The 27,413-nt window shown below is 50.6% G+C and overlaps 1 protein-coding gene across 1 annotated transcript; it reads right to left on the bottom strand.

The window, feature by feature from the left end:
* Positions 1–1,325: 1,325 nt before the first annotated feature.
* LOC148048512 (ficolin-2-like) lies at positions 1,326–5,633 on the bottom strand. Its single transcript, XM_087704519.1, has 6 exons — positions 5,495–5,633; positions 5,107–5,364; positions 2,757–2,884; positions 2,327–2,456; positions 1,989–2,123; positions 1,326–1,849 (listed from the first exon to the last, which is right to left on the bottom strand). The coding sequence occupies exons 1-6, from the start codon at positions 5,583–5,585 to the stop codon at positions 1,599–1,601; spliced, it is 993 nt and encodes a 330-aa protein (XP_087560645.1). The 5' UTR covers positions 5,586–5,633; the 3' UTR covers positions 1,326–1,598.
* Between the last annotated feature and the right edge of the window lie 21,780 nt (positions 5,634–27,413).

The raw sequence follows: 27,413 nt of genomic DNA on the forward strand, positions 1-27,413 counted from the left end.
AGGTCGACCCCTAGGCCCCTTAAATATGGTGTGCCACAGGGTTCGGTCTTGTCCCCCTTCCTATTTAATATCTACATGAAGCCACTGGGTGAGATCATTCATCGGCACGTGATTAAATACCATCAATGTGGGGACGATACACAGATGTATCTCTCCGCCCCGTGCCAGCTCAGTGTAGCGGTGGACGTGATGTGCCAGTGCCTGGAAGCTGTCAGGATCTGGATGGGAGTGAACAAACTTGCACTCAATCCTGACAAGACTGAGTGGCTGTGGATGCTGCCCCCCAAGGACAGTCCAGATAGTCCATCCCTAATCCTGGGGGGTGAAAATTTATACCCCTCAGAGAGGGTCCGCAACTTGGGGGTCCTCCTGGATTCGCAGCTGACATTAGAACACCACCTGTCGCCCGTGACCAGGGGGGGCCTTTCCCAGGTTCGCCTGGTGCACCAGTTGCAGCCCTATTTGGATCGGGAGGCACTTCAAACGGTCACTCACACCCTCGTCACCTCAAGACTTGACTACTGTAATGCGCTCTACATGGGGCTGCCCCTGAAAAGTGTTCGGAGACTACAACTAGTCCAGAATGCAGCCGCGTGAGCGATACTGGATGTACCAAGATACACCCACGTTACACCTATCCTCCGCGAGCTGCACTGGCTTCCCATTGGTCTCCGAACGCGATTCAAGGTGCTGGTTATTACCTTTAAAGCCCTACATGGCCTTGGACCTGGATACCTGCGAGACTGCCTACTGCCGCATATCTCCCAATGGCTGATAAGATCGCACAGGGTGGGCCTTCTCCAGGTGCCGTCAACCAGACAATGTCGGCTGGTGGCACCCCGGGGGAGGGCCTTCTCTGTAGCCGCTCCGACCCTATGGAATGAACTACCCCCAGAGATCCGGACCCTGCCCACCCTCATGGCCTTCTGAAAGGCTATCAAAACCTGGCTATTCCCGCAGGCCTGGGGCTGTTGACCTCATGATTGAGGTCCAGCCCCGACTAGATTGGGTGTATAATGTGGTTTTTTAACTTTGTCTCCTCTGTTTTTTAATTCCTTATTTTTTAAAAGTTTACTTTCTGTAAGCCACCCAGAGTCCTTCGGGATTGGGTAGCCTATAAATTTATTAAATACTAATACTAAATCCTAGATGGGGTCATTTATTTATTTAATTTATTTGCACGCATCGGGCATGGAAATGACTCGGGCTCCCTTAAAACTTTAATACATTAAATTATTAATGCGTATCTAAAACAATAAAAATGGAAAACTACAGTAAAAACGGAAATATAAATTATTTATAGGAATAAAGCAAACTTGGAGACCTTTGGTTGGGTTGAAGATCCTATTTTTATTTATTTCATTAATATTCCTTGGTGGCCGAACTCCAGGGGAGCTGAAGGGGACGGGGAGAAATGGAAGAGGCACCTCCCCCAACCTGGCAAAAGCACCGAGTAGTTATTTAAAGACCATTTAATCATGTAAATTGTGTAAAATGCAAGCTCTGTCTCAAGGCAGCAAATCAAACGCAGAGGGGATGGACTAGATGCCCTTTGGAAACCCTCAGAAAGAAAAAGGCCCATCGGCTGAAAGAGCCACCTAAGACACAGGCCAGATTTTCATTTCGGAGCGCTTGTAGGAGTAGAACAGGCCTTTCCCAGAAGACCAGTTGATGCCGTCCCCGAGAGATTTGTGTTCTCCCAGCCAGTATCTCCCATTGAGGTTGGACTTGTGGCAGTCATTGTACCACCAGGCCCCTTGGTACTTCTCAGCACAGTTGAACATCTGGGGGTCCTGCTGTTTATCTCGGGTGGAGAAGAGCATGTTGTTTTGGAAGGACAGGGAGTCACCTAGGAGAAAGAGGGGGGGGGATGCTTGCATTGAAGGCCAGCCCAGAACATCTCCAGGGAGACCTTCATTGGCCTGACTGGCACTGCCCAATTCCAAGAGGCTCATGGAAAAGGATGCTGGACTTTGTCAGGGACTCACCTGCAGAGCCACCCGTGAAGGCTCCCAGAGTTAGTCGATACCAGTCGGACTCTGCCGCCACCTGGAAGGACGCATATTTGGCAAAGACATGCTTGTTGTCTAATTCAATCAGGTCGACACGCAATTCATTCTTTCCTAGGAGGAAGAAAACAGCCGTTTGGTTCAGTTGGCACACTGCCCAGTCACCAAAACTCACAGCCCTGCAGGTATGTTTCTCTGCTGCCTCCTCCATCCCCAGAGGAGACTGTGGGTCCCCTTGAGGCTCTTCCCAGCAAGAGCCCTACGCCCCTCTCCCCTGGCAGCAGGAGGGTTCAGGGCTACAAGGGGAAGCCCCTCACCCAGCGAGGTCAAGCAGTGAAGGTTGTCATTCCCCAGCCAGAATTCAGTCAGCTGGTTTCCAAATCCTCTCTTGTAGGCAGCCCAGTCACGGAAGAAGTCCACCGAGCCATCCAACCGCTTTTGGAAGACCTGAGGGGAAGAATCGGGACCTCTAACCTTCCAGCTCAGCAGGTCCCAAATCCTCCCCCTTCCCAAATTTTAGTGGTTCCCAGAACTGGCCTCCCAGGACTCCTTCAAACCGCCCATCCTTGCCTCAGGAAAGATTCAGTTTCAGGTTCATCCCATTCCTGGCAAGCAGCAAAGCTACAATCCTGGGTGTGTCACAGACACAACCCCTTCCCTAGGGAAGGCTCCCGCCAAGGCACAGCAGTCATAAACATTGTATGTCTTGCCTGCACATGGAAAAGAGATGCCCTCCACCACACTCACAATCCATCCGCCTCCATCGGTGTCCATGTCGCACAGCACCTTCAGGGGCTGGCAGTTCTGGGGGTAGATGGTGTACCAGCCGGTCAGGATCGTCCCTCTTTTCAAGAGTTCTTTGCAGTTTCGGGCACCTGGGCAGAAGGACACAAAGGCATAAGGAGTGGCATTCTTTTGACTGAGGTCTTTGGCAAAATGCCCTCCACCACTCTTAGTCCTGAAGGGCCAGCTCAATGGCTGCAGCCAGTTGGCAGGAGGCAGCCGGCCGGTTGAACAGACCAAGTTGCAGTTTGGGGTTGCAAGTTGGGAATGGGGGCTTAATATTGGATCGCCCACCCCTCCACAAATGGTTATGGAGGAGTAATTTTTCTTTTAAGGATGAAACCCAGAGGTGGGTTGCTTCCGGTTCGGACCGGTTCAGGAGAATCGGTAATGGTAATTGGGTGTGGGTCATTAAACCAGTAGTGATGGTTGGCTGGCCACACCCCTGATCTGGCTAACTCCAACACTTGCCCTGCCTCGCCTTCGCCATGTGCATCCACACAACTGCCTCCTCCTGCATACATACAGGGAAGCAGCATTCGCGGTAGCCTTGTTCCCCCCTCCCCACCGGCCACTGTCTCCTGAAGCCGCTGCCATTGCAGCCTGACAAGCTTTGCATGCTGGAGAGAGTGGCAGCAGGAGTACAGGGCAGTGGCAGGAGAGGGCAGCAGGCTCAACTGCAGCCCATAGTAGCCGAGGAACTGCGTGGAGCCTCCCGCATCTTGTACCCCCCCCACTGGCTGCAGCCTGGGCCCCGTCTGGTCAGCTGAGCAGCTGGGCAGGAAAGTGGCGAGCAAGCAGGCAAGCAGCTGGCACCAGCCTGGCCTCTGTTCAACATGGGCAGGGGCAGCCAGGGGTAAGGGAAACAAGCCCCGAGGTGCCCTGCTGGCACAAGCTCCTTGTGGAAGGTGAGGACACAGCAGTGGGGAAGGCTGGCTGTCCCCCAAGCCGGCTCTTGGAGGAAGGAGGCAGGGATGCCGCCCCAGGGCTCACATCCTTTACCACTCGCCGCTGCCCGCCCGCTCACCACTTTCCCAGGAAGGGCCTTGGGAGGCTTCACTGAGTAGTCCCAGAGCTGCGTCGACGCTTCCTCACTGGGAAACCCCACCCACTGCTTTGGCAAGGACCAAGCCTTTTTGGGAGCCTTGTGGCTCACCCTCGCCTCACCTGACCTCGCCTGGCTCCCTTCTGAAGTTAAGAAGTGGCAATTCACCCCCGAGATGCTGCAGAAGCCCAGGCTGGTGCCCTTTGTGTGGGCTTGGTGGCCAGAAGACCCTCGGCACCCATTCCTTCAAGCGGGGGTCCCTTTGTGGGGTCCGAACTGGCCACAGGGCGGGGGGGCTCCGACCACCTCCTACCCGGGGGAACTGCCACATCCCGTTGCAGGCACCCAGGGTGGCCTCAACCCCCACCTCCCCACTGCCTCCAGCCCCGCTCAACCTCCCCACCACACCACCGATCTGGGAATTCTCCTGGCTCTTCTGGGCAGCCACTCCTTCGCCCTGTTGTGGCCCTTCAGTGGCTCTACTTTCTCCTGGCACCCCTTCCTTGCCAGGAGACCCTCTGGGGCAGCCCTGTCGCTCTGGCTGAGCCTGGGTGGGCACTGGGTTGGTCAGCAGACTGCACACCGCCACCATGTAACTGTTTCGGCCGGTGCTGGGGGAGGTGAGAAGTGGAGGGGGCACCTAATGGATGGAGACTCAGCCAGCTGTGCCCCAGGCTGCCTCTCGGGGGTCCCTTTCAGCCTAACTTCATGCCCCACTGAGCTTGTTGGGGGACTGAGCTGCACAATTCAGCCAGGGGCCCCTTTTGCTTCAGAGAACAGAGAAGCTGCCTGAGGCCCAATCCAAGGCAGCCCCTCCCCACTGTTTCCCTTGGGGGCCAATTGCTCCTAGGCTGCCTTTCTTGCCTGAAACAGAAAAAGAAAAAGTAGGGTAGAATTCCTTCTTTTTAGGAGGGTGACTTGGGCTCAACCGGGGGTACCCAGCAGCTGAATCCCTTGTGGTCAGAACCTTCTGGTTACACCCTCTGCTGGGGGAGAATGGGTACCAAGGTCTCTCCCCAGGACTCTGTGGGGCTTCATAAGCCATTTTCAGGCAGCTTCCTTCACACCAGAACAGGCAGTTTAACCCAAGGAAATGCCCCCTTTGAGAAGGGGAGTTTCGACAGGTCGAGCACCCGGAAGACACAGTTCCCTTCCCTCTTGTGCCAGTTCTCATGCAGTCTCCTTTCGTGGCACCTTCCTTCTGCCTTGTGATCAGACGATTTATTTTTTCCAGAAGGGGTTAGGTTCACCCTCTGTCCACAGACCCACCTTTGGCTCCTGGAATGCCAGGGAGCCCCCTTGGCCCTTGTGGTCCTGGAACGCCAGGGAGCCCCCGTGGCCCTTGTGGTCCTGGAATGCCAGGGAGCCCCTGTGGCCCTTGTGGTCCTGGAACACCAGGGAGCCACCATGGCCCTTGTGGTTCTGGAACACGAAAGGGGGGCCATTGCCGTTGTGGTCCTGACAAGCTCCGACTCTCCCGCACAACGGATATTGCCTCATTGCCATCCAAATCCAGCGCCTTAAGTCCTGCAAAGGAAGGAAAAACATTTGGAAGAAAGAAAAATGCTTTTTTTGAGCTAAGCTAAATTTCCCACCTCTGAAGGCTGGAAGAAGGTCGTTGTCCCTCTTCCTCAGAGCCAACCTGCCTGATACTCACCTGGGACGGAGGACTCCTGTGACCCTGGATGGATTGCGATCATCATGGAGAACAGGAGGAGGAGACCCACTTGCTCTCCAGCTCTCCTCATGGTGCCCACTGGACGCTGACTGCAGCCTGCCCTGGATCTTCTGCTTTTATTTGGCTGATCTGCTCTTGTCCCTTTCACTTTTAAGTGGGGGAATTTGGGGAAATTCCCCAAATACCACCAATTGCTTCCTTATTGATCAAAACACACCTCTGTTAATTAAACAGCACATGGAGAACTCTTCATTGTAGAGGGAGGATTACTGCATTTCCTTTCCAGGAAAGCCACCGTCAATCATGCCAATTTGGTCAGTTAGAAAAACAAGCCTCTTGAATCCATTGTTAGTGAAAGTAGACTTTACCAAAGCCAAGTGGTTAGAAGATAAGCAAACCCAGATCTGGGATTTTCATCGGCAAAGCTTATGGTTACCTTTTCCCATGTTCCCACCTTCCACCCTGGTTATCTTTAATGTCCAATTGGATTCTTAAAAATTGCTTGGGTGAAGGTCCCTGGCTTTGGAGGGTGGATGGTTCTGCATTCCAGTGTGATCTTGGAACTGTTGGCAGTTGCACAATGCATAGTTTTGATTTATCACATGCTAGTCCAATGGTCAAAATTATGCCAATGTCAGGTCCCCATAGATCAGGACTCTGCCATTCTGGTGGGAGGGGTAACTTGGTAACATCTTATGGCTTGTTCCTAGCTTTGGTCTTTCCTTTTACTTTGATGTTCCTTTCTGGGAATTGGAGAGGGGTGGATCCAGGTGGGTCCGTCTGTTTTGTCTCAGACCCAGAGAGATGAGTATGCAGTGCCTGAGAACAACTCCTTATTGCCGTTTCAGCTCGAGGTTGTCACAACAACTGCACACCTAGAGGTTGTCTGCTTTGGATTGGACAGTGGGGAGGGATTCCTACAACTTTTAACCTAACGATTTTATGTGGGAACTTCAGATCCTGCCTATTCTCCTTGCTATCACTATCTCCTAATGAAAGTTCCTTTTGAAATGTTGCCTGTTTCAAGAATTGGCCAAGTATGATTAGACACACGAGATATTTCTTTTGGTTCATATACTCTCAATAAGGAGGGAATGGGGATTTTGCAGTATCCTTCCCATGTACACAAAGCCATGCCATGCGCACAAAGCCATGCCCACAGAACCGGTAGTAAAAAAAATTGAATCCCACCACTGGGAGGTACTACATTACCTATCTCCTGTTTATAACACAGTCCTATCAGCAGTTCCAAGAGGGTTCTGCACCCATTTGCACTATTTAGGTGACCCTGAGGACACAGATAAATCTCCAAGTGGCCTCAATGACTCTCAAAAAGATTACGAATGACCAGATGACTGCAAGGAATATAAACCTCCATCATTCAGTCAGAACTGAAGAAGCTTCGTAGATGAGAAGCAAAATGTCTTCAAGGAAAAACCAAGAAAGTTGCCTCTTGAAGAAGTACCTTTGTGACAACCCTGACCTGGAGGACTGAGAATCCCCATAGATATTTCAGAACTGAAGGTCAAATGTCCCTTTTGTTCTGCTAAGGCATGCCAGGTGCTTGGGAAACGGTTGTTTTGTTTCTCCAGTGTACAGATCTGCACAATGGCTGACTGCATTGGACTACGTATCTCACGTTGCTCAGTTTGTGGCCAGGAAGATCAGTGCCAGGCCTGGAATCCATCTTTTACATTCGGCATTCAGGCCTGCCACATTTTCTACTGTGGGAAACTGGGAGGGGGGTATGGGAGATGTATAGTCATAATAATAATATTACTTTCTCAGGGAGTCAAGGACATTTTGCCCCTGCACCTGGAGTGGCATGACTGCGGGGCATCTCTGATTGGAACGGTCCCTGAGTGGGCCATGGGATGGGCATGTGGGTGCTGGGCAGGGGCTTGAACTTTCTTTTGGGTGAGGGAAACCTGGAAGCTTTCAGATTCTAATAAAGTGGAGCTTTGAGGAAACTCAAGCCTCGGCGTCTTCTTTCGTTGGGGGTGTTTCCTGGAACTCTGACAGCTAGACTGCTTTTCTTAACATTTTACCATGTCAGTTTGGTGTATTTGTCCACAGAGTTGATGTGTTTGACAAACTCTTCCATTTCCTGTGTTTTGATCTTGACCCAAGTATCATCCACATAGCGATAGCAGTGAGTGAGTGGAATTCCTGGGAAGGAGTCGAGGGCTTTGGGTTCTACTCCTTCCATGTAGAGATTGGCCACATGGGTGAACCCATGGCACAGCCATGTTTCTATCTGTGAAAACCTTCATTGTTTTTAAAATAGGCAGCGGTCAAGCAGATGTCCAGCATGGCACATATGTGGTCTGGGCTGAGGTTGGTTCTGTCACCTAAGGTGCTGTCTTGTAGCACTTTGTTTGTTCACTATCCTCTTTCCCTGAAAATAAGACCCCTTGTGATGGCAGCCCAGCCGTTCCCTGGATGGCAATTGGCGCATCGACCGATTTCTATCTCTGAGCAAGCGTTGGGTCCCTGTTGGAGATCAAATGGACCCCAATTCTAGCAGTGGTGAAATTCAATTTTTTTACTACCAGTTCTGTGGGCGTGGCTTTGTGGGCATGGCATTCCCACCCTACTGTAGGGTCAGCCAGAGGTAGCATTTGCCGGTTCTCCAAACTACTCAAAGTTTCCACTATTGGTTCTCCAAAGTATTCAAAATTTCCACTACTGGTTCTCTGAACTATTCAAAATTTTCATTACTGGTTCTCCGAACTATTAAAAATTTCCACTACTGGTTCTCTGAACTATTCAAACTTTCCACTACTAGTTCTCCAAGCTATTCAAAATTTTCATTACTAGTTCTCCGAAGTATTCAAACTTTCCACTACTGGTTCTCCAAACTATTCAAAATTTCCACTACTAGTTCTCCAAAGTATTCAAAATTTTTACTACTGGTTCTCCAAACTATTCAAAATTTCCACTACCAGTTCTCTGTCAGAACCTGTCAGAACCTGCTGGATTTCACCCTAAACTCTACCCATCCTCCCCCAGCCGATGCCAAGCTCATCTGCAGCCTCCACACAGTGCAATGCCAGGACTGGCCTTTCTCCTCCACTGGGTCTCTCCAGCTCTCTCCGGGCAAGGGATCTCTCACTTAGTGGTATTGGAAGAAAAATCCATCTGGTTCCGTTCCAACCTGGGAGAATGATGCTGGATACAACATAGGGAAAAGAGAGATTGAAGATTGGAAAGAACATGAATAGAAGTACTTTAAATGTCAATCAATGATTGTGATTGGTATTAAAACTGTATATAGAGATATGGAAAATGGGAAGAATGAAGGATGAAATTTTGATTTTATTAAGGAAATATGAATAACAAAATAGGTGAAAATCACGCCTTTGAATATTATAGCAATATGAAGGGGGAAAGTTAAAATAGGGATAGAAAATAGAGGGGAATAATAGTAATTATTTATTAATGTTAAGATATATAAAAGGACAGAAAGAAGGTTTAGAAATTAAGGACAATAACAAAAGGCATGTATAAATAATATGAAATAATAGAAATGAAATGTAATATTTAGGAAAAATAAGGTTATGTTTATACATACTGAAATGTATGATACTCAGATACCACACCATTCACGCAGTGATAAGTATAAACAATAGAAAAAATAAAAATCTGATTGAAAAAAAAGGAAACAGAGTTTAACACTGAACAAAAAAATTATTTTCATTTTTTATATTGCTCTAAATCAGGGGTTCTCAAACTACGGCCCCAGGGATGGATACATGCAATGAATGTGTCAGGCCTGCATTTATATTCCTTTTAGAATTTTGGCCTGCCACACTTTCTCTTATTTCATTATGCTGTTTCTTTAAGTATAGTCGATGGGAGGGGGGAATAGAAGGAGTAGTATTGTGGAATGTATTATTTTCATTCTTTACTAGAAGCCAAGGTCATCCTTTGTCTCCGCACTTTCACACCTGACCAGAAGCAGCTGGGTGGAGATTCCAGTGTGGAAGAAGAAGATTGGACCATGTGATGGACTGTGGGTGTGGGGTAAGGTGACCAGACGTCCCGCTTTTGGCGGGACACCCCCGCTTTTTGATGCATTTTCCCGCGTCCTGCCCGCTTTTTAAAAAGGCACGCTTTTTTTGGCGCTTGCAACTCCCGCCCATCAGCTGCTGGGCTGGCTCATCGTTCTGTTCTATGCTACCACCTACAAATTTAAGCCAGCCCAGCCTGCCGCTCACTGATTTGATTGGCTGGACTTCAGCCAATCAGTGAGCTGGCCAACCAGCTCACTGATTGGCTGGACTCCTTAGCTGAGGACGCATGCGCGAGTCTCCATTTTATTTCGTCTTTGTTTTGGGCAGCTGCGCTTACTCACTGGTGGTGAGTAAATCATGTTTTGTATTAAATTTGGTACCGTGGGAATCGGGAGGCGCTGGGCTGGGGGAAGGAGACAGCCCCCTTGCGGAGTTCGCAGCCAGCCCCTGTGCTGCGCTGGAACGGGCGGCAAAACCTTTGGAACCACGTGGAAGTTCTCGGGCGGCTGATCCCAGCTCTCCTGCCCTGGAGGGAGCAGCCACCGGCGGCGGCGGAGGAGGAAGCAGCCCGGCGTCGCTGCTCGCCGCGCGCTCCCTTGCTCGCGGCCAGGCTTTGGTGCTGCCTTTCCCGCTCTGTGTGTGCTGCCCAGACCAGACCTCTCTTCCTTCCGTGGAGTCCGTTCGTGAATCCATGGGATTCGCCGCGGAAGGAAGAGAGGTCGTGGCAGCGGCAGACGCCAGCAGAGAACGTCCCCTCGCTTCTGGGCCTCCCCGCTGCTGTCCCGACCTCTCTTCCTTCCGTGGAGTCCGTTCGTGAATCCATGGGATTCGCCGCGGAAGGAAGAGAGGTCGTGGCAGCGGCAGACGCCAGCAGAGAACGTCCCCTCACTTCTGGGCCTCCCCGCTGCTGTCCCGACCTCTCTTCCTTCCGTGGAGTCCGTTCGTGAATCCATGGGATTCGCCGCGGAAGGAAGAGATATCGGGGGAGCGGCGCCGCCAGCAGAGAACGTCCCCTCGCTTCTGGGCCTCCCCGCTGCTGTCCCGATCTCTCTTCCTTCCGTGGAGTCCGTTCGTGAATCCATGGGATTCGCCGCGGAACGAAGAGATATCGGGGGAGCGGCGGACGCCAGCAGAGAACATCCCCTCGCTTCTGGGCCTCCCCGCTGCTGTCCCGATCTCTCTTCCTTCCGTGGAGTCCGTTCGTGAATCCATGGGATTCGCCGCGGAAGGAAGAGATATCGGGGGAGCGGCGCCGCCAGCAGAGAACGTCCCCTCGCTTCTGGGCCTCCCCGCTGCTGTCCCGATCTCTCTTCCTTCCGTGGAGTCCGTTCGTGAATCCATGGGATTCGCCGCGGAAGGAAGAGAGGTCGGGGGAGCGGCGCCGCCAGCAGAGAACGTCCCCTCGCTTCTGGGCCTCCCCGCTGCTGTCCCGATCTCTCTTCCTTCCGTGGAGTCCGTTCGTGAATCCATGGGATTCGCCGCGGAAGGAAGAGTGGTCGGGGGAGCGGCGCCGCCAGCAGAGAACGTCCCCTCGCTTCTGGGCCTCCCCGCTGCTGTCCCGATTTCTCTTCCTTCCGTGGAGTCCATTCGTGAATCCATGGGATTCGCCGCGGAAGGAAGAGATATCGGGGGAGCGGCGGACACCAGCAGAGAACGTCCCCTCGCTTCTGGGCCTCCCCGCTGCTGTCCCGATCTCTCTTCCTTCCGTGGAGTCCGTTCGTGAATCCATGGGATTTGCCGCGGAAGGAAGAGATATCGGGGGAGCGGCGGACGCCAGCAGAGAACGTCCCCTTGCTTCTGGGCCTCCCCGCTGCTGTCCCGATCTCTCTTCCTTCCGTGGAGTCCGTTCGTGAATCCATGGGATTCGCCGCGGAAGGAAGAGATATCGGGGGAGCGGCGCCGCCAGCAGAGAACGTCCCCTCGCTTCTGGGCCTCCCCACTGCTGTCCCGATCTCTCTTCCTTCCGTGGAGTCCGTTCGTGAATCCATGGGATTCGCCGCGGAAGGAAGAGATATTGGGGGAGCGGCGCCGCCAGCAGAGAACGTCCCCTCGCTTCTGGGCCTCCCCGCTGCTGTCCCGATCTCTCTTCCTTCCGTGGAGTCCGTTCGTGAATCCATGGGATTCGCCGCGGAAGGAAGAGATATCGGGGGAGCGGCGGACGCCAGCAGAGAACGTCCCCTCGCTTCTGGGCCTCCCCGCTGCTGTCCCGATCTCTCTTCCTTCCGTGGAGTCCGTTCGTGAATCCATGGGATTCGCCGTGGAAGGAAGAGATATCGGGGGAGCGGCGCCGCCAGCAGAGAACATCCTCTGGCTTCTGGGGCTCCCCACTGCTGTCCCGATCTCTCTTCCTTCCGTGGAGTCCGTTCGTGAATCCATGGGATTCGCCGCGGAAGGAAGAGATATTGGGGGAGCGGCGCCGCCAGCAGAGAACGTCCCCTCGCTTCTGGGCCTCCCCGCTGCTGTCCCGATCTCTCTTCCTTCCGTGGAGTCCGTTCGTGAATCCATGGGATTCGCCGCGGAAGGAAGAGATATCGGGGGAGCGGCGGACGCCAGCAGAGAACGTCCCCTCGCTTCTGGGCCTCCCCGCTGCTGTCCCGATCTCTCTTCCTTCCGTGGAGTCCGTTCGTGAATCCATGGGATTCGCCGCGGAAGGAAGAGATATCGGGGGAGCGGCGGACGCCAGCAGAGAACGTCCCCTCGCTTCTGGGCCTCCCCGCTGCTGTCCCGATCTCTCTTCCTTCCGTGGAGTCCGTTCGTGAATCCATGGGATTCGCCGTGGAAGGAAGAGATATCGGGGGAGCGGCGCCGCCAGCAGAGAACATCCTCTGGCTTCTGGGGCTCCCCGCTGCTGTCTGTGGATCAATGGGATTCTGTTAAGGTTACAATTGGATGTGTTGGACGAATCTTAAAAGATGAAACTTTTATTAAAACGTTTGACTTAACTAATAAACAAACTAATCCAACCTAAATGTAGAGGAGGAGAAGAAGGGGGGGTTTAAAAAGAGCAGAGGAAAAAGAAAAGAAAGCATGAAGAAAACATAAAGAAAGGGATGGGAGGGAGGGAAGGAAGGAAGGCAGTTTATGTTGAAACAGAAAATATTATATAAGGAAGAAAATGGAAATAACTTAGGAAGGAAGGAAGGAAGGAAGGAAGGAAGGAATTGCACTTAATATTGAAGGAAAAGAGAATGAAGGAAAAAGTATTGGAAGGATTGAAAGAAGGAAGGAGGAACAAAGAATTACACTTAATATTGAAATGGAAAAGAAAATATAATGAATGAAAGAAGAAGTATAGGAAGGAAGGGAAGGAAGGAAGGAAGAAACAAAGACTGTTGAAACAGAAAAGATAATATAAGGAAGAAAATGGAAAGACGTATAGGAAGGAAGGAAGGAAAAAAGGAAGACAATGTTGAAATGGAAAAGAATATAAGGAAGAAAATGGAAAAAATTATAGGAAGAAAGGAAGAAATGTACTTAATATTGAAACAGACAAGGGAATGAAGGAAAAAAATATTGGAAGGATTGAAAGAACAAGGTTTTCCTTGTATGGGATTGATAGTGTCATTCTTAAATTTATTCCCCAAAATTTTTCCCATTTGTCTAGTTCAATGTTATAGCCAAAGTTCTGTGCCCATTTTATCATTGGTTCTTTTACAGTTTCCAATTTCCTCTTCCATTTGATACTTCAAGAGGAATTTGTATATTTTCCCTATCATCTTTCTGTCCAGACTTTGAATAATTTTATTCAATTTGTGTGGTTCTGTTTCAATACCATATATTTTAGTGTCTTTATTGTATTTAGTTTTAATTTGGAGGTAGGTTAGCCAGTCACCTTTCATATTCTGATCTGCCAATTCTTCAATTGTTTTTAAATTTCCCTGTCTGTCAATTAGATCTCTGTATCTTAGAATTTTGTTCCAATCTGTAAAATTTGGGTGTGTCGTTCTTTCTGTTGGTGATAGCCAATTTGGGGTTTTCACATAGTGGATTTTTTTGATTTTGAGCCATTGTTGCAGTAAAGTTCTAATTAAATGATTTTGAAAGTATTTGTGCGTTTTATGTTTGTCATTCATTCCATAAGAAATTATGCCAGCCTGCCTGCAGGTCATGGCCTTCTAAGATCAGAATTCTTTTATTCTTTAACTCAATCCAATCCTTCATCATTGTCATTGTTACTGCAGTTGCGTATATATAGGCTCCCTGTGTGCTTCCATCCATCCCTACGAAGATCTGCTGACTCTGCCTGCCTGCTGGTAAGTGAGCTGGGTTTTTTCTTTTATTTTTTTAATGTATTTTAAAATAATATTTTATTTATTGTGCATATGATTTTTAAAAATAGTGTTATTCTGTGTTGATTCTTTTTTTAAATTGTCTTAAACTATTTAAAAAAAGATTCTATCCAAAATAAATTGAAACAAGCCATTTTTAAAATTTCTATGCACAATACTTTGAAATGGACTCAGGAGTCATGATTGACACTGAGTGAATTTGCACTTTTAATAATCAGGAAGATACAATGGCATTGAAAAAAGTGACTGATGACCATTTTTCACACTTAGCGACCGTTGTGACCATTTTTCACACTTAGCGACCGTTGCAGCATCCTCATGGTCACGTGATCAAAATTTTGTTTGGCAACAGATTCGTATTTATGCTGGTTTCAGTGTCCTGGGGTGACCTTTTGACAAAAAAAATTTTTTTTAATCAAGCCCCCCCCCCCCCCCCCCGGTCAAGGGCGTCCCTCTTTTCCAATCTGAAAATCTGGTCACCTTAGTGTGGGGACAAGATCGTGAACTTTTAACTGGGTGGGATTCTGATGTAACTTCCAGAGTTGGAATCCCACAGCACGCTTGTGTTGCTGCAGAGAGCCTCCCCCTTCGGGGTCTTTTTGTGTGGTTTGGAAGGGGGCAGAAATTCAGACTTGGGGTCTGCTTCAGCCTCCTGGTGGGGGGCTTTGGGCGAAGCCTGGAGCAAAGCACCGCTGGTGGCAAACAGCTGGAGGAACGTGTTACAGTGGGCCTGCATCACGGCCTGGAATTGGCTGACAATCACAGCCCATTGAGCCTCCAGGCGCCAGTACCTGGCCTTGCACTCCCGCAGGTCTTCCCTCTGCTTGGAAAGCCTATGCTCCTAGTCCTCAGTAAGGTGCTTTTGCTGAGCCTCCTTCTCGGTCAGATCCAATTTGTACTGAACTGTTTTGCCAACTCTTTCTCCTGGTGGCTGCTCAGCTCCAGCAACGGCTTCCTGTTGGGGCCCTAAGGACCCTGGTGGGCGGGTGAGGAGTGGCTGGGAAGGGAAGGGGAAGTAGAGGCCAGCGAGATGCCCCTCAACGTGGGTGACATCAAGTTGGCCACGTCCACCCAGTCACATGACCACCTTGCCACACCCACCAAGCCAGTCATTAGGCAGATCATATTAGTGGTCCATGGGATTTAAAATTGACAATTTAGGGGTCCCTGAGGCTCCAAAGGTTGGTGATTCCTGCCTTATAACACAATGCCCTGGAAGGCGATTTCCATTGGTGTTCTCTGGAGTTTCACCTTTTTTCACTCATGTTAGTACAGTTAGTACTTACAACCACAAACTGAGCCCAACATTTCTGTTGCTAAGTGAAACATGTGTTAAGCAAGTTTTGCCCCATTTTGCAACCTTTCTTGCCACAGTTGTTAAGTGAATCACTGCCGTTATTAAGATAGTAAAGCGTTTTGTATGCGAACCTGGTTTCCCCATTGACTTTGCTGGTCAGAAGGTCACAAAAAGTGATCACATAACGCATGTAATGTTGGGACTGTCAATTAATATGGAGGGGATATTAATATATTTAATATAGATAATATAGATAACCATGGATTGATATTGATAACTGTTCTTTGCCCTCCCCAGGCTCCAGATGCTTTCCTGAAGCCTGGGGAGCGTGAAAACGGCCTCCCCCCCGGGCCTCGGGTAGGCTGAAAATCAGCTGGCCGGAGTGCACAGGCACGCTGGAGCTGACAGCTCGCATGCAGGCAGATATGGCTACATGTGTGCCATAAGTTTACCATCATAGCACTAGAGGCAAGAGTATTGTAGGCTACTGACACTCAAGTCTAAAAGATGTCTATTGCTCTCTACCAAGAGCACCGCTGGGGCACTCTGGCCATTGCGTGGCTCACCTTGTACCTGTTTATAGAGAGGCTTAAAACCATAAACTGTGCTGAAAACTGAAGCTTACAAATGATACAACAGCCATTGGTATCATCTGAGTCAGTGATGAGTCTGCACACCAACAGGAGGTTGAACAACTGGCCCTGCGGTGCATCCCGAACCGTCTGGAGCTGAACAGGCTTAAAACTGTAGAGATGAAAGTGGATTTTAGGTGGAGACCTCCTATTCTAACATCTCTCACAATATTAGACAACACAGCATCAATAATAGAGACCTTCACGTTTCTGGTTTCTGTAATGTCCCTGGACTTCAAATGGACACCTAACATCAAAAACGTCATCAAAAAAGAACAACAAAGAATATTCTTCCTGCATCAACTCAGAAAGCTCAAACTGCCCAAAGAGCTGCTGATCCAGTTCCACAGAGAAATTTTTTATTTTATTTTTTATTTTTAAGCATAAAAGACCAACAACACATAACATATAAAACTCTCATCTATTACATACAGCATGTCGTTTGGTTACAAGCATTTGTGCATCCATATTTTCAATTATATATACAATCACATATTTTCCGTCTAATATAACTAGATACCTCACTTTCATTGTACAACATTATTACAAATTATTCAATTCATATATATGCCAGTCTTTCATTGTATCATTATTAATCTATTTAACAACAAAATGTCTTTGTATTATCACTTATCTTCTTCAATTGAAACACAAATAAAACATTTTTCATTTCCAGGGTTTTTTAATCAAGCCACTGATAAAACAAATCCCATATCTTATAGAATTGCTCATCTTCTTCTCATCTTCTCTAATTTCAAATGTCAATTTACTCATTTCAGCACACTCCATTATTTTTCGAAATTATTGAGTCTGTCGTTTGGACCTCTATAAGTGTAACTCTATAGCTGGTTTGGAACAGCAACTAAACAGGACAGACAGAGACTTCAACGGATAGTTAGGACTGCAGGAAAATAACAATTGCTACCAACCTGCCTTCTCTGGGTGGACCTGTCTCCTGCACGAGTCAAAAAGAGGGCTGTGAAAATCACTACAGACCCATCACATCCTGGATAGAAACTTCTTTGCTCAAACATGCAATTGAAAATATGAATATAGCACAAAAACAGGATAGAATTACCTACGACAGCTTCTCATTTTGGAAAGGGGGGTACTACAACTAAAATCTTTAGAGGTATTAAAAGAGGAGAAGGTAGTTCAAACATGGTTCCAGTATGGGCAATTACAGGACAGGTGGAAAATAGATCAAAAAATTGGTTTTATCCAAGTTGAGGATAATCTGTTTAAACAAATAAGAGATCAAAGCTTAATGCATATAAAGAGGATATATAATGTATTAATACAGATGGATTCGGAAACAGAATTAGTTAAAGATTGTATGATAAAGTGGGCTCAAAATATTGAAGAACCAATAATGTTGGAGACATGGGAAAGAATCTGAGTAAGAAATGTGAAATTTACACAAGCTCAAAACCTAAGAGAAATTTTTTATAAGATGTTCTATAGATGGCATTTAGATCCTAAAAAGCTGGCTTTTATGTATCCGAACTTACAGCCTAAATGTTGGAGATGTGGTTCTCTCGATGCTACATATTTTCATATATGGTGGACCTGCCAAAAGGTTAAGGCATTTTGGATAAAAATATGGTGGATTATGCAAAATATCTTTAAAAGAAGGATAAAGTTTACTCCTCAGTTATTTTTACTAGGTATAAGTACTGAGTTTACAGTGGTAGAGACTAACTTGATTCTGCACCTAATAACAGCGACAAGACTGTTGGTGGCGCAATACTGGAAGAAGGAAGACTTGCCTACAACTCAAGAATGGACATTAAAAGTTACAAATTTAGCCAAGATGGCTAAAATATCGGCATATCTTAAAGATCATTCAAATGAAAGATATAAACGAGACTGAAAAAAATGGATTGACTATATACAAAACAAATATGGGACTAAAAAATTCCAGATAGCCTATGCTTAAGATCAGGAATGATTTAAACTGTTCAAAGTTAGCGTAGCAAGAAGAAGCTAAGATCAATGTAGAGGTGTTATTAACCCTTCTTTTTATTTCTTTTTTCTCAATATATTTTAGACTGTGTTTGTTAAAAATCCATACCGTGTACGGGCTCTGGGAAGTCGGGGGGGAGGGAGGTGGGGTGTTGGGGGGGAGGGTGGGGGGAGGGATATATACTAGGTTAGATACGATGTGTTAGATTTCAATGTAATGCGACTTCACATGTATACTGTTTTTCTTTAATTTCTCTGTAAAAATAGGCTAAGTTAAGTACATTGACATATAGTGGAAATACACCAAGGGGAGGAGGAGTGGGATAGAAGAAAGATGGGTAGAGAGGATGGGAGGGAGGGTGAGAAGGAAGGGAGGGAGTGGATCGGGAGAGAGGAGTGGTAGAGGGGGAGGGGAAGTAGGGTAGAGGGGGATGATGGAGGGAAGATAGAAAGTTGGAGGGGGGTGGAAGAAAGAGGTGTATGGAGAGTGGAAGAGGTATATTGGGTTTCTATTTTTGGGGTTATTGTTGACAAGAGGAATTGCTGTGATTATTGTTTAATATTGTATGGCTCCGGCTATGCACAGTATATATGTGAGTGTATGAAAATGAAAAAATGGAAAATAAAAACCTTTTTCAACAAGAAAAAAGAAAAAAGAAAGAAACTTCTTCGCTCAGGACAATGCAATGGGGCATTGCAAGCCAAAACAACTAGACACAAGGATATCCCCCCCATGCCATCACTCTACTGAATAACTAATCCCCACAGTACTATCTTACACCTAGGGATGTGAGGCCTGCAGCCATCCTTTCTCTTGGATCTTTGTCCTGCCACACTTTCTATCATTCTACTATAAGGTGACCAGACATCCCGCATTTGGCGGGACAGGAACGCCTTCTCATAATTTTTCCCGCATCCTGGGCCATTCCCAAAAGATCCCACTTAATTTTGGCGCCTTCTTCGACTCGCTCCCCCGTCCATCCGCTGCCGCTCGCATGGGCAGAGTAGCGTAGCGAGGGAGCGGGCGGATGGGCAGGGGAGCGAGCTTGTCTTTCCAGCCACACTTCCGGACAAGCTGTGGGAAAGCCTCCGCAAAAAGAGCCACCTGGGGCCGCCGCTTCTTCTCCGAATTCAAGCAGGGCGAGTGAGCGGGCAGATGGTGGTGGGATCGCCGCCTGCTGCACTGCAGCTGACTCGCCCCAGGCTGGGTGGGCTGGGAGGCTTTGGGCATCCGGGCGGGAAGAGCGCAGAGGATGGCAGAGCGGAGCTCGACGCGACTCTGCTACTTCTGCTGGAGGAGCCTCTAGATAGGGAAGGCGGGTGGCGGAGCGGAGCAAGGGAGCGCAAGCGGCGGATCCCGGGCTCATATGCAGACGGAACTCTCCAGGCACAGGAGCGCTGGAAAAGTGCTCCGCTCATGTACCCACTGGGATGGAGCACACTCGCTCCCGCCCTGCCTGCCGGCACGCTAAAGTGCCGACATGACTTTGAAGGGCTGGCTTGCCTTCCACGTCGGCCCACGCGGAAGGCAAGCCAACCCTTCAAAGTCATGCTGGCAGTTTAGAACTCGGCCGCCATTCAGCAAAACATGTTTCGCTGAATGGCGGCCAAGGGGCACGCTAAAGTGCCAGCATGACTTTGAAGGGCTGGCTTGCCTTCCACGTTGGCCCGCACGAAAGGCAAGGCACTTTGAAGTGCTGGCTTGCTTGCCTTCCACATCGGCCCACGAGGAAGGTATTGGACTTAGGTACTTGAGAGACCGCCTGCTGCCAATTACCTCCACTAGACCAATTAGATCCCACAGATTAGGCCTCCTCCGAATTCCATCCGCCGGCCAATTTCGACTGGCGACTACCCGGAGGAGAGCCTTCTCTATGGCTGCTCCGACCCTTTGGAACGAGCTCCCCGTGGAGATTCGAACCCTCACCACCCTCGAGGCCTTCCGCAAAGCCCTTAAAACCTGGCTGTTCCGACAGGCCTGGGGCTAAAGAGCTGTTGCCCCCCGTCTCGAATGGTATGACTGCTGTGTGTTTTTAAATTATGTATTGTTATGTTCCGTTTTATTTTTTGTCTGTACCCCCTTCCCCTGATTTGAATTGTGAGCTGCCCTGAGTCCCCTTGGGGAAAAGGGCGGCATATAAATGTAATAAAATCAAATCAAATCAAATCAAACTCATGCCGGCAGTTTAGAACTTGGCCGCCATTCAGCGAAACATGTTTCGCTGAATGGCGGCCGAGGGGCACGCTAAACTGCCGGCATGACTTTGAAGGGCTGGCTTGCTTGCCTTCCATGACGGCCCGCGCGGAAGGCAAGCCGGCACTTCAAAGTCATGCCAGCAGTTTAGCGTGCTCCTCGGCTGCCATTCAGCGAAACATGTGTCGCTGAATGGCGGCCGAGCCCTGCCGGCAGCCTTCTGGGCCAGCCAGCCATTCAGCGCTCGCACTCAGCGCTCGCATGCCCACAGGATGGCGCCGGGGAGGAGAGGAACTGCATGGGTATCACCGCTCATGGTACGGGCGAGGGTTGGCCGGCTGGGGGTGGGGGTGGCTGCTGCTGAGGCCTCCAGCCTTGCAATCCTGGATGGGGAAGGCGAAGGTTCGCTCCGGAGCTGCGGAAGACCATTGCACCGGGAGGCCTCCGCCCCGGGGATCCCCCGCTCCACCCATTCGGATTACCCCCAAACTCAAAGGAGCCTGGGCGCAGGGGTGCAGGCCAGGGAAGACTGGGTTTGGGGGCTCGGAGGAGGAAGGGGCGATCTCCCCCTCCATTCATCTGTCCCGCTGCAGAGCTCCTCCCAGGGGAGGGGGAGGCGGCGAGTGCGCTGATCCCCGTATGCAAGACCAGCCCTCCACCTTCTTGTCCTGTTGGGAAGGGGGTGGGTGGGAGACAAGAAGGGGGCAGGCTGGCCTCACTGCTTGCATTTCCCCTATTCCCCCGCTCCCAATATAGGTGCAGAGAAAGAGGCAGGCTTCAGAAAGGAAAGGATATTTTTAATAATTTTCTGAATATGATTTCCCATTGAGAAAAAGGAGAGTTTTAATTCCCCACCAGTAAAAAAAAACATTTAGTCTTTGAAGGTCTTGTGTGACATCTGCCTAGGATCCCACCTCACACACCTCCTCTTTCAGAAAGAGCTTGGTGCACCTAGGATCCCCCACCTCACACACCTCCTCTTTCAGAAAGAGCTTGGTGCACCTAGGATCCCCCACCTCACACACCTCCTCTTTCAGAAAGAGCTTGGTGCACCTAGGATCCCACCTCACACACCTCCTCTTTCAGAAAGAGCTTGGTGCACCTAGGATCCCACCTCACACACCTCCTCTTTCAGAAAGAGCTTGGTGCACCTAGGATCCCCCACCTCACACACCTCCTCTTTCAGAAAGAGCTTGGTGCACCTAGGATCCCCCACCTCACACACCTCCTCTTTCAGAAAAAGCTTGGTGCACCTAGGATCCCCCACCTCACACACCTCCTCTTTCAGAAAGAGCTTGGTGCACCTAGGATCCCACCTCACACACCTCCTCTTTCAGAAAGAGCTTGGTGCACCTAGGATCCCACCTCACACACCTCCTCTTTCAGAAAAAGCTTGGTGCACCTAGGATCCCCCACCTCACACACCTCCTCTTTCAGAAAGAGCTTGGTGCACCTAGGATCCCACCTCACACACCTCCTCTTTCAGAAAGAGCTTGGTGCACCTAGGATCCCACCTCACACACCTCCTCTTTCAGAAAGAGCTTGGTGCACCTAGGATCCCACTTCACACACCTCCTCTTTCAGAAAGAGCTTGGTGCACCTAGGATCCCACCTCACACACCTCCTCTTTCAGAAAGAGCTTGGTGCACCTAGGATCCCACCTCACACACCTCCTCTTTCAGAAAGAGCTTGGTGCACCTAGGATCCCACCTCACACACCTCCTCTTTCAGAAAGAGCTTGGTGCACCTAGGATCCCCCACCTCACACACCTCCTCTTTCAGAAAAAGCTTGGTGCACCTAGGATCCCCCACCTCACACACCTCCTCTTTCAGAAAGAGCTTGGTGCACCTAGGATCCCACTTCACACACCTCCTCTTTCAGAAAGAGCTTGGTGCACCTAGGATCCCACCTCACACACCTCCTCTTTCAGAAAGAGCTTGGTGCACCTAGGATCCCACCTCACACACCTCCTCTTTCAGAAAGAGCTTGGTGCACCTAGGATCCCCCACCTCACACACCTCCTCTTTCAGAAAGAGCTTGGTGCACCTAGGATCCCACCTCACACACCTCCTCTTTCAGAAAGAGCTTGGTGCACCTAGGATCCCACCTCACACACCTCCTCTTTCAGAAAGAGCTTGGTGCACCTAGGATCCCACCTCACACACCTCCTCTTTCAGAAAGAGCTTGGTGCACCTAGGATCCCCCACCTCACACACCTCCTCTTTCAGAAAGAGCTTGGTGCACCTAGGATCCCACCTCACACACCTCCTCTTTCAGAAAGAGCTTGGTGCACCTAGGATCCCCCACCTCACACACCTCCTCTTTCAGAAAGAGCTTGGTGCACCTAGGATCCCACCTCACACACCTCCTCCCAGCTTGGGAGATGGTGGGATCTCCTGCTTTCTGAGCTTGGTACAGCAAGGATCCCACTATCCTACTATTTTATTTTTCTTTATGTACACTGAGAGCATATTTACCAAAGACAAATTCCTTGTGTGTCCAATCACACTTGGCTAATAAACTATTCTATTCTACTTTACTCTACTCTACTCATTTCTATTTCAATTCTAACAAGGAGTTTAGCTTCTCTCTCTTGAAAATGTAAGCTAGCATAAGGCATTATAATGCAAGCTAGCCTTAACTTTCAAACAGTTCATTTAGTGACCAAAGTTGCAATGGCAATGAAAAAAGTGACTGATGACCCTTTCCCCACTTAGCGACCATTTTCACACTTAGCGACCATTGTAGTATCCTCATGGTCACGTGGTCAAAATTTTGATGTTTGGCAACAGATTTGTATTTATGATGGTTTCAGTGTCCTGGGGTCATGTAATCGCCTTTTGACAAAATATAAAAATTTTAATCAAGCCCCCCCACCCCCCCGGTCAATGGTGTCCCTCTTTACCAATCTGAAAATCTGGTCACCTTATTCTACTATGCATTTTCTATTGTGGGAAAATGGGAGAGGGGAGGAGTTACATACTACATAGCCATAACTAAATTCTTTATAGAAAGCCAAGGTCATCCTTTGCCTCTGCACCTCTGCACCTGACCGGAACTGGATGGGTGGAACTGCCAGCATGGCAGTGGAAGTTTGGACCGTGTGTTGGACTGGTGGGTGTGAGGGCAAGATTTTGAACTTTCAACTGGGTGGGGAAAACAAGGAAGCTTTCAGATTCAGGTTTTCCCAGAAGACTTCCCCATTTTTCACAAAAACAAGGCATGCAGAAGGTGTCAGCCTCTGCTTTGCTGCTGCTACGGCTGCCATTGAAACGGGGAGGGGGGGCATGGTATTTGGGAGGGGTTTACTAATTGTGCTGGAGGAAGATTCTGGAGTTCTGCTGCCTGTCGGACTGCATATGAGGAGGAGGTTCCCGCCAAGGCCAACGGCACCGACATTCCATCTTGGTGATGCCTTTCAAAGTTATCTCCTTCTTCGGTTTTCACCACTTTTCGGCCAGAGGCTGAATCCTGGGACACATTTCTCGAGAGGTTCGAGGTTTTCCTCCAGGCTCATGACCTCACCGATCTCCCTGAGGGGAGAAGACGGGGCACCTTCTTACATTACTGAGGCCCAGAAATGTTTGCCACCACCAAGGCTCTTTCCGTACCTCTCAACCTCCTCATGGCTAGGCTCAAGATCCACTATGAGCCGACGCCATCTAAGTATTCGCCCCGGCAGTTCTTCAGGCGCTGCATCCAACGAGAGAGACAAACCATCAGCCAGTATGTGGCTGAGCTGAGGGCTGCCACAATAAATTGTGAGTTTGCTGACCTCAAAGATGCCCTCTTGGAGCAGTTCATTTATGGACTGCTCAATGTTAATTTGCATCGCCGCATTTTGTCCCGCGCTGAACTTTCCATGAAAATCACGGTGGACGAAGCCCGCGCGTATGAGATGGCCGACCAGTCCATCCCTGATGTCCGGCAGTTCCCTCCATCTGCGATGCCAGCGCTGCCTTACTCGGCTATCCATTGCCAAATGGTGGTCAATGATCCCTATGCCAACACTGCTTCCTCCGTTGACTGCCTGCGGTCTCTGCCCTCTCGGGATGGCGGTGTGTGCCTCAGCTGTGGTGGCCGCCATTCCAGGGCCTCCTGCCATTTCAGAACAGCTCTCTGCCGCAAGTGCGGTAAAAGGGCCACATCACAGCCATTTGCCGCTCTGCTCGGGGGACGCTCGCAACCCAAGGCCCCTGCCTTCTGCTTCCTCTGCTCCTCCTGCTGCCTTCAGACATCAGCCTCCTGGGCCTTCTGCCACCCGCCTGGGGTGCTACCCGATCTCCAATCCCGAGGCTCCTGTGCCCGACTGGCTGCCCGACTCCACTGCCTCCTATGGCGGCCGGGGTAAGATGCACCTTCATGTCTTACTCGCCGGCTGCCCCTGCTGGATGGAACTGGACATGGGCTCGGCTCGCACAATAATGTCCTGGGACACCCTGTGGGCATTGCTTCCCACCCTTACACCTAGTCAGCTGTCCCCTGCAGACTGCCTCCTGAGGGACTACCAGGGCAACCCTATCCCCATCCTGGGTTGCGGGTATTTCCCTGTCCAGTTTGGGAAGTTTTAAGGTTCCTTGCCCCTTGTTGTTGTTCAAAGCCCCCTGGAATCCCTCCTGGAGCTAGACTGGTTCAGGGCTTTTGGTCTTAGCATAGCCGGCTTTAACTCTCTCCGCCTTGCCTCTTCCCTAGATTCCCTCCTGTCAGAGTTCGATGACGTCTTCTCAGGTGCCTTGGGTTGCTACAAAGGCAACCCCATCTCCCTTAATCTGGACCCTATGGAGGCGCCCATCCGCCTAAAGGCACGACGGGTTCCTTTTGCCCTACGGGCTCATATGGACGCGGAGATCGATAAACTGATCTCCCAGGGCATCCTGGAACCCGTCAATCATGCCCCTTGGGAGACCCCCATAGTGCGGCCTTTGAAGTCTGACAGGTCCCTGAGGGTCTGCGCGGACTATAAGCCAACCCTCAACAAAGCCCTTCAGGCACATCCCTATCCCATGCCCGTAGTGCAGGCACATGGGCCAGTCCTGGAATCTGGGGAAAGCTCTGATGAGGACTCTACGTCAGAGTCAGAGATGGGGCAAGGCTGTCCGACAGTTATCAGCTGCCTTTGGAGTCAGAGATCAGTGGGGCAGAAGAATAGCTGGAGCCTGTTCCCGATGCGCACATGCGCAGAGTTGCCAGACGAAGGGAACAGCTAAAGAACAAAGGTCGACTGCACTCCTTGGACCAGGGCAAGGTTTTTGCGAAATTGGACCTGGCCCAAGCCTACCAACAATTGCCAGTTGACGAGGCCTCCGCCACTGCCCAAACTATAGTGACCCACCGCGGGGCTTTCAAATGCCGCCGCTTGCAGTTTGGGATCAGCGTGGCTCCCGGCATTTTTCAGGGGCTCATGGAGCAGGTGCTCCATGGCATCCCGGGTGTAATGCCCTATTTTGACGATGTCCTGATTGCCGCTCCAGACCAATCAGGACTAGTCAAGACTCTGAGGGCGGTGCTATCTCGATTCCGAGGTGCTGGCTTGCACTTGAAATGATCAAAGTGCCAGCTGGGTGTGCCATCTGTCGAGTTCCTGGGGTTTCTCATGGATTCCAGAGGAATCCACCCCACCCCTTCCAAACTTGAGGCCATTTCCTTCGCCCCCCCACTCCCTCCTCCAAGGCGGAGCTTCAGGCCTTCCTGTGGCTCCTGAATTTCTATTCATCCTTCATCCCTCACAAGGCAGCCATTGCTGAACCCCTACACCACCTGCTCAATGCCTCTGCCCCTTGGATTTAGACAGACCGCAAGGCGCATGCACTCACAGCTGTCAAAACCCTTTTAAGTTCTGCCCCCGTGCTCGTCCAGTATGATGAGCACCTCCCATTCATCCTTGCCTGTAATGCCTCCCCCTTCAGTTTCGGGGCTGTCCTCAGCCACTCCTACCCCGATGGCTCTGAAGCCCCCATCGCCTTTTACTCTCGCACCTTGTCCAAAGCTGAGCGCAATTACAGCCAGTTGGACAAGGAGGCCCTTGCGGCCATTGCGGGGGTAAAACATTTTCACCCCTACCTGTACGGTCGCAAGTTCACCCTTCAGACCGATCACAAGCCCCTTTTGGGCATCATTTCTGGCGACCGGCCCACTCCCCCTATTCTCTCTCCCCGCATGGGCCGCTGGTCCGAGTTCCTCTCTTCCTACTCCTACTCCCTCCTGTATGGCCCAGACAAACATATGGACCACGCCGACGCCCTTAGCCTCTGCCCGCTGCCCATCCCTGTCTTGGACCTGGCGCCCTCGATCTCGGTCATGGCCTTGATTGATGATCTTGAGTGTCCCCTCTTGGCCACGGACGTCTCCCAGGCTTCCCGGTCTGACTCCCTCATCCAGAGAGTCCTGGATGCAGTTTGGCGGGGCTGGATGGAGGTGACTCGCTCGGCCAAGTTCCTCCCGTTCTTCCGCCACCAGGATGAACTGTCCATCCTACAGGACTGCTTGCATTGGGGTTCCAGGGTCATGGTACCTGCTGCCCTCCGCCAGCAGGTCCTCCACCGCCTCCATGAGGGTCACCTGGGCATAATGCGAATGAAGGCCCTTGGTTGCAGCTATGCCTGGTGGCCCTCCATGGACACCGACATCGCTGCCTGAGTCCAGCGGTGTTCTCCCTGCCAAGCCATTCGCCCTGCTCCGCCCTCCGCCCCTGCCTGTCCTTGGGAGACCCCTACCTCCCCGTGGAGTTGCCTCTACCTCTACCTTTTTGGCCCCCTTTCCTCCTTGTGGTGGACGCCCTGTCCAAATGGGTGGACATCTTTCCCATGACGTCCACCACGTCCGGCGCCACCATCCAAATTCTCCAGTCCCTTTTTACCACCCACGGCATCCCTGACGTCATAGTCTCTGATAATGGCCCTCAATATTCCTCTGCCACCTTTCTCTCCTACCTCGCTTCCCTGGGCATCAGTCACACCCCTATTGCCCCCTGTCACACAGCTAGCAATGGCATGGCCGAGCGCGCCATGCATTCGGCCAAAGAGGGCCTGGCCTGGCTCTCCCACCTGGTGTGGTCTGCCTGCCTCTGGACCTACCTCCTGGCACAGCACTCTACTCCCCCTGCCAGTCCACCGGCAAAAGTCCTCCGGAGATCCTAATGGGTCAGCGCCTAAGGACCACCTTGACCGGTTGCACCCATCCTTTGCCCCCACTGCAGGCCCCCTTCCCACTCCCCCTAGGTCTTTTCTGGTGGGTGAGGGAGTCTTCGCGCAGAATTATGCCGGAGACCCAAAGTGGCTACCAGGGGTCATTCTAGAGCTAACTGGACCCTGCTCTTATAGGGTCCAGCTTGACGATGGACGACTATGGCGGCGCCATCTGAACCAGCTGCGCCGCCGGACAACCAAGGAGCCACCCCAACCAGCCACATCGTCTGCACAAACACCGCAGCCGGGGCCTGCTTGCCTGTCGGCCGCCCGTCCTGCCCAGCCACGACCAACCGCGGCTCAACCATCTCCAGCCGCCT

Source organism: Thamnophis sirtalis, unplaced genomic scaffold, assembly GCF_051295495.1.
Source record: "Thamnophis sirtalis isolate CommonGarterSnake01/CBP01778 unplaced genomic scaffold, rThaSir2_p1.2 scaffold_2, whole genome shotgun sequence".
In the NCBI taxonomy this organism is placed as follows: domain Eukaryota; kingdom Metazoa; phylum Chordata; class Lepidosauria; order Squamata; family Natricidae; genus Thamnophis; species Thamnophis sirtalis.

Bases quoted from the DNA above. Each gene is read 5' to 3' on its own strand.
- LOC148048512 (XM_087704519.1), bottom strand. From the start codon at position 5,585: ATGAGGAGAGCTGGAGAGCAAGTGGGTCTCCTCCTCCTGTTCTCCATG. The intron at 2,885-5,106 runs GTGGGTCTGTGG...CCTTCTGCCCAG, and splicing joins TGGCATTCCAGGAGCCAAAG to GTGCCCGAAACTGCAAAGAA. The intron at 1,850-1,988 runs GTGAGTCCCTGA...TCTTTCTCCTAG, and splicing joins CTTCACGGGTGGCTCTGCAG to GTGACTCCCTGTCCTTCCAA.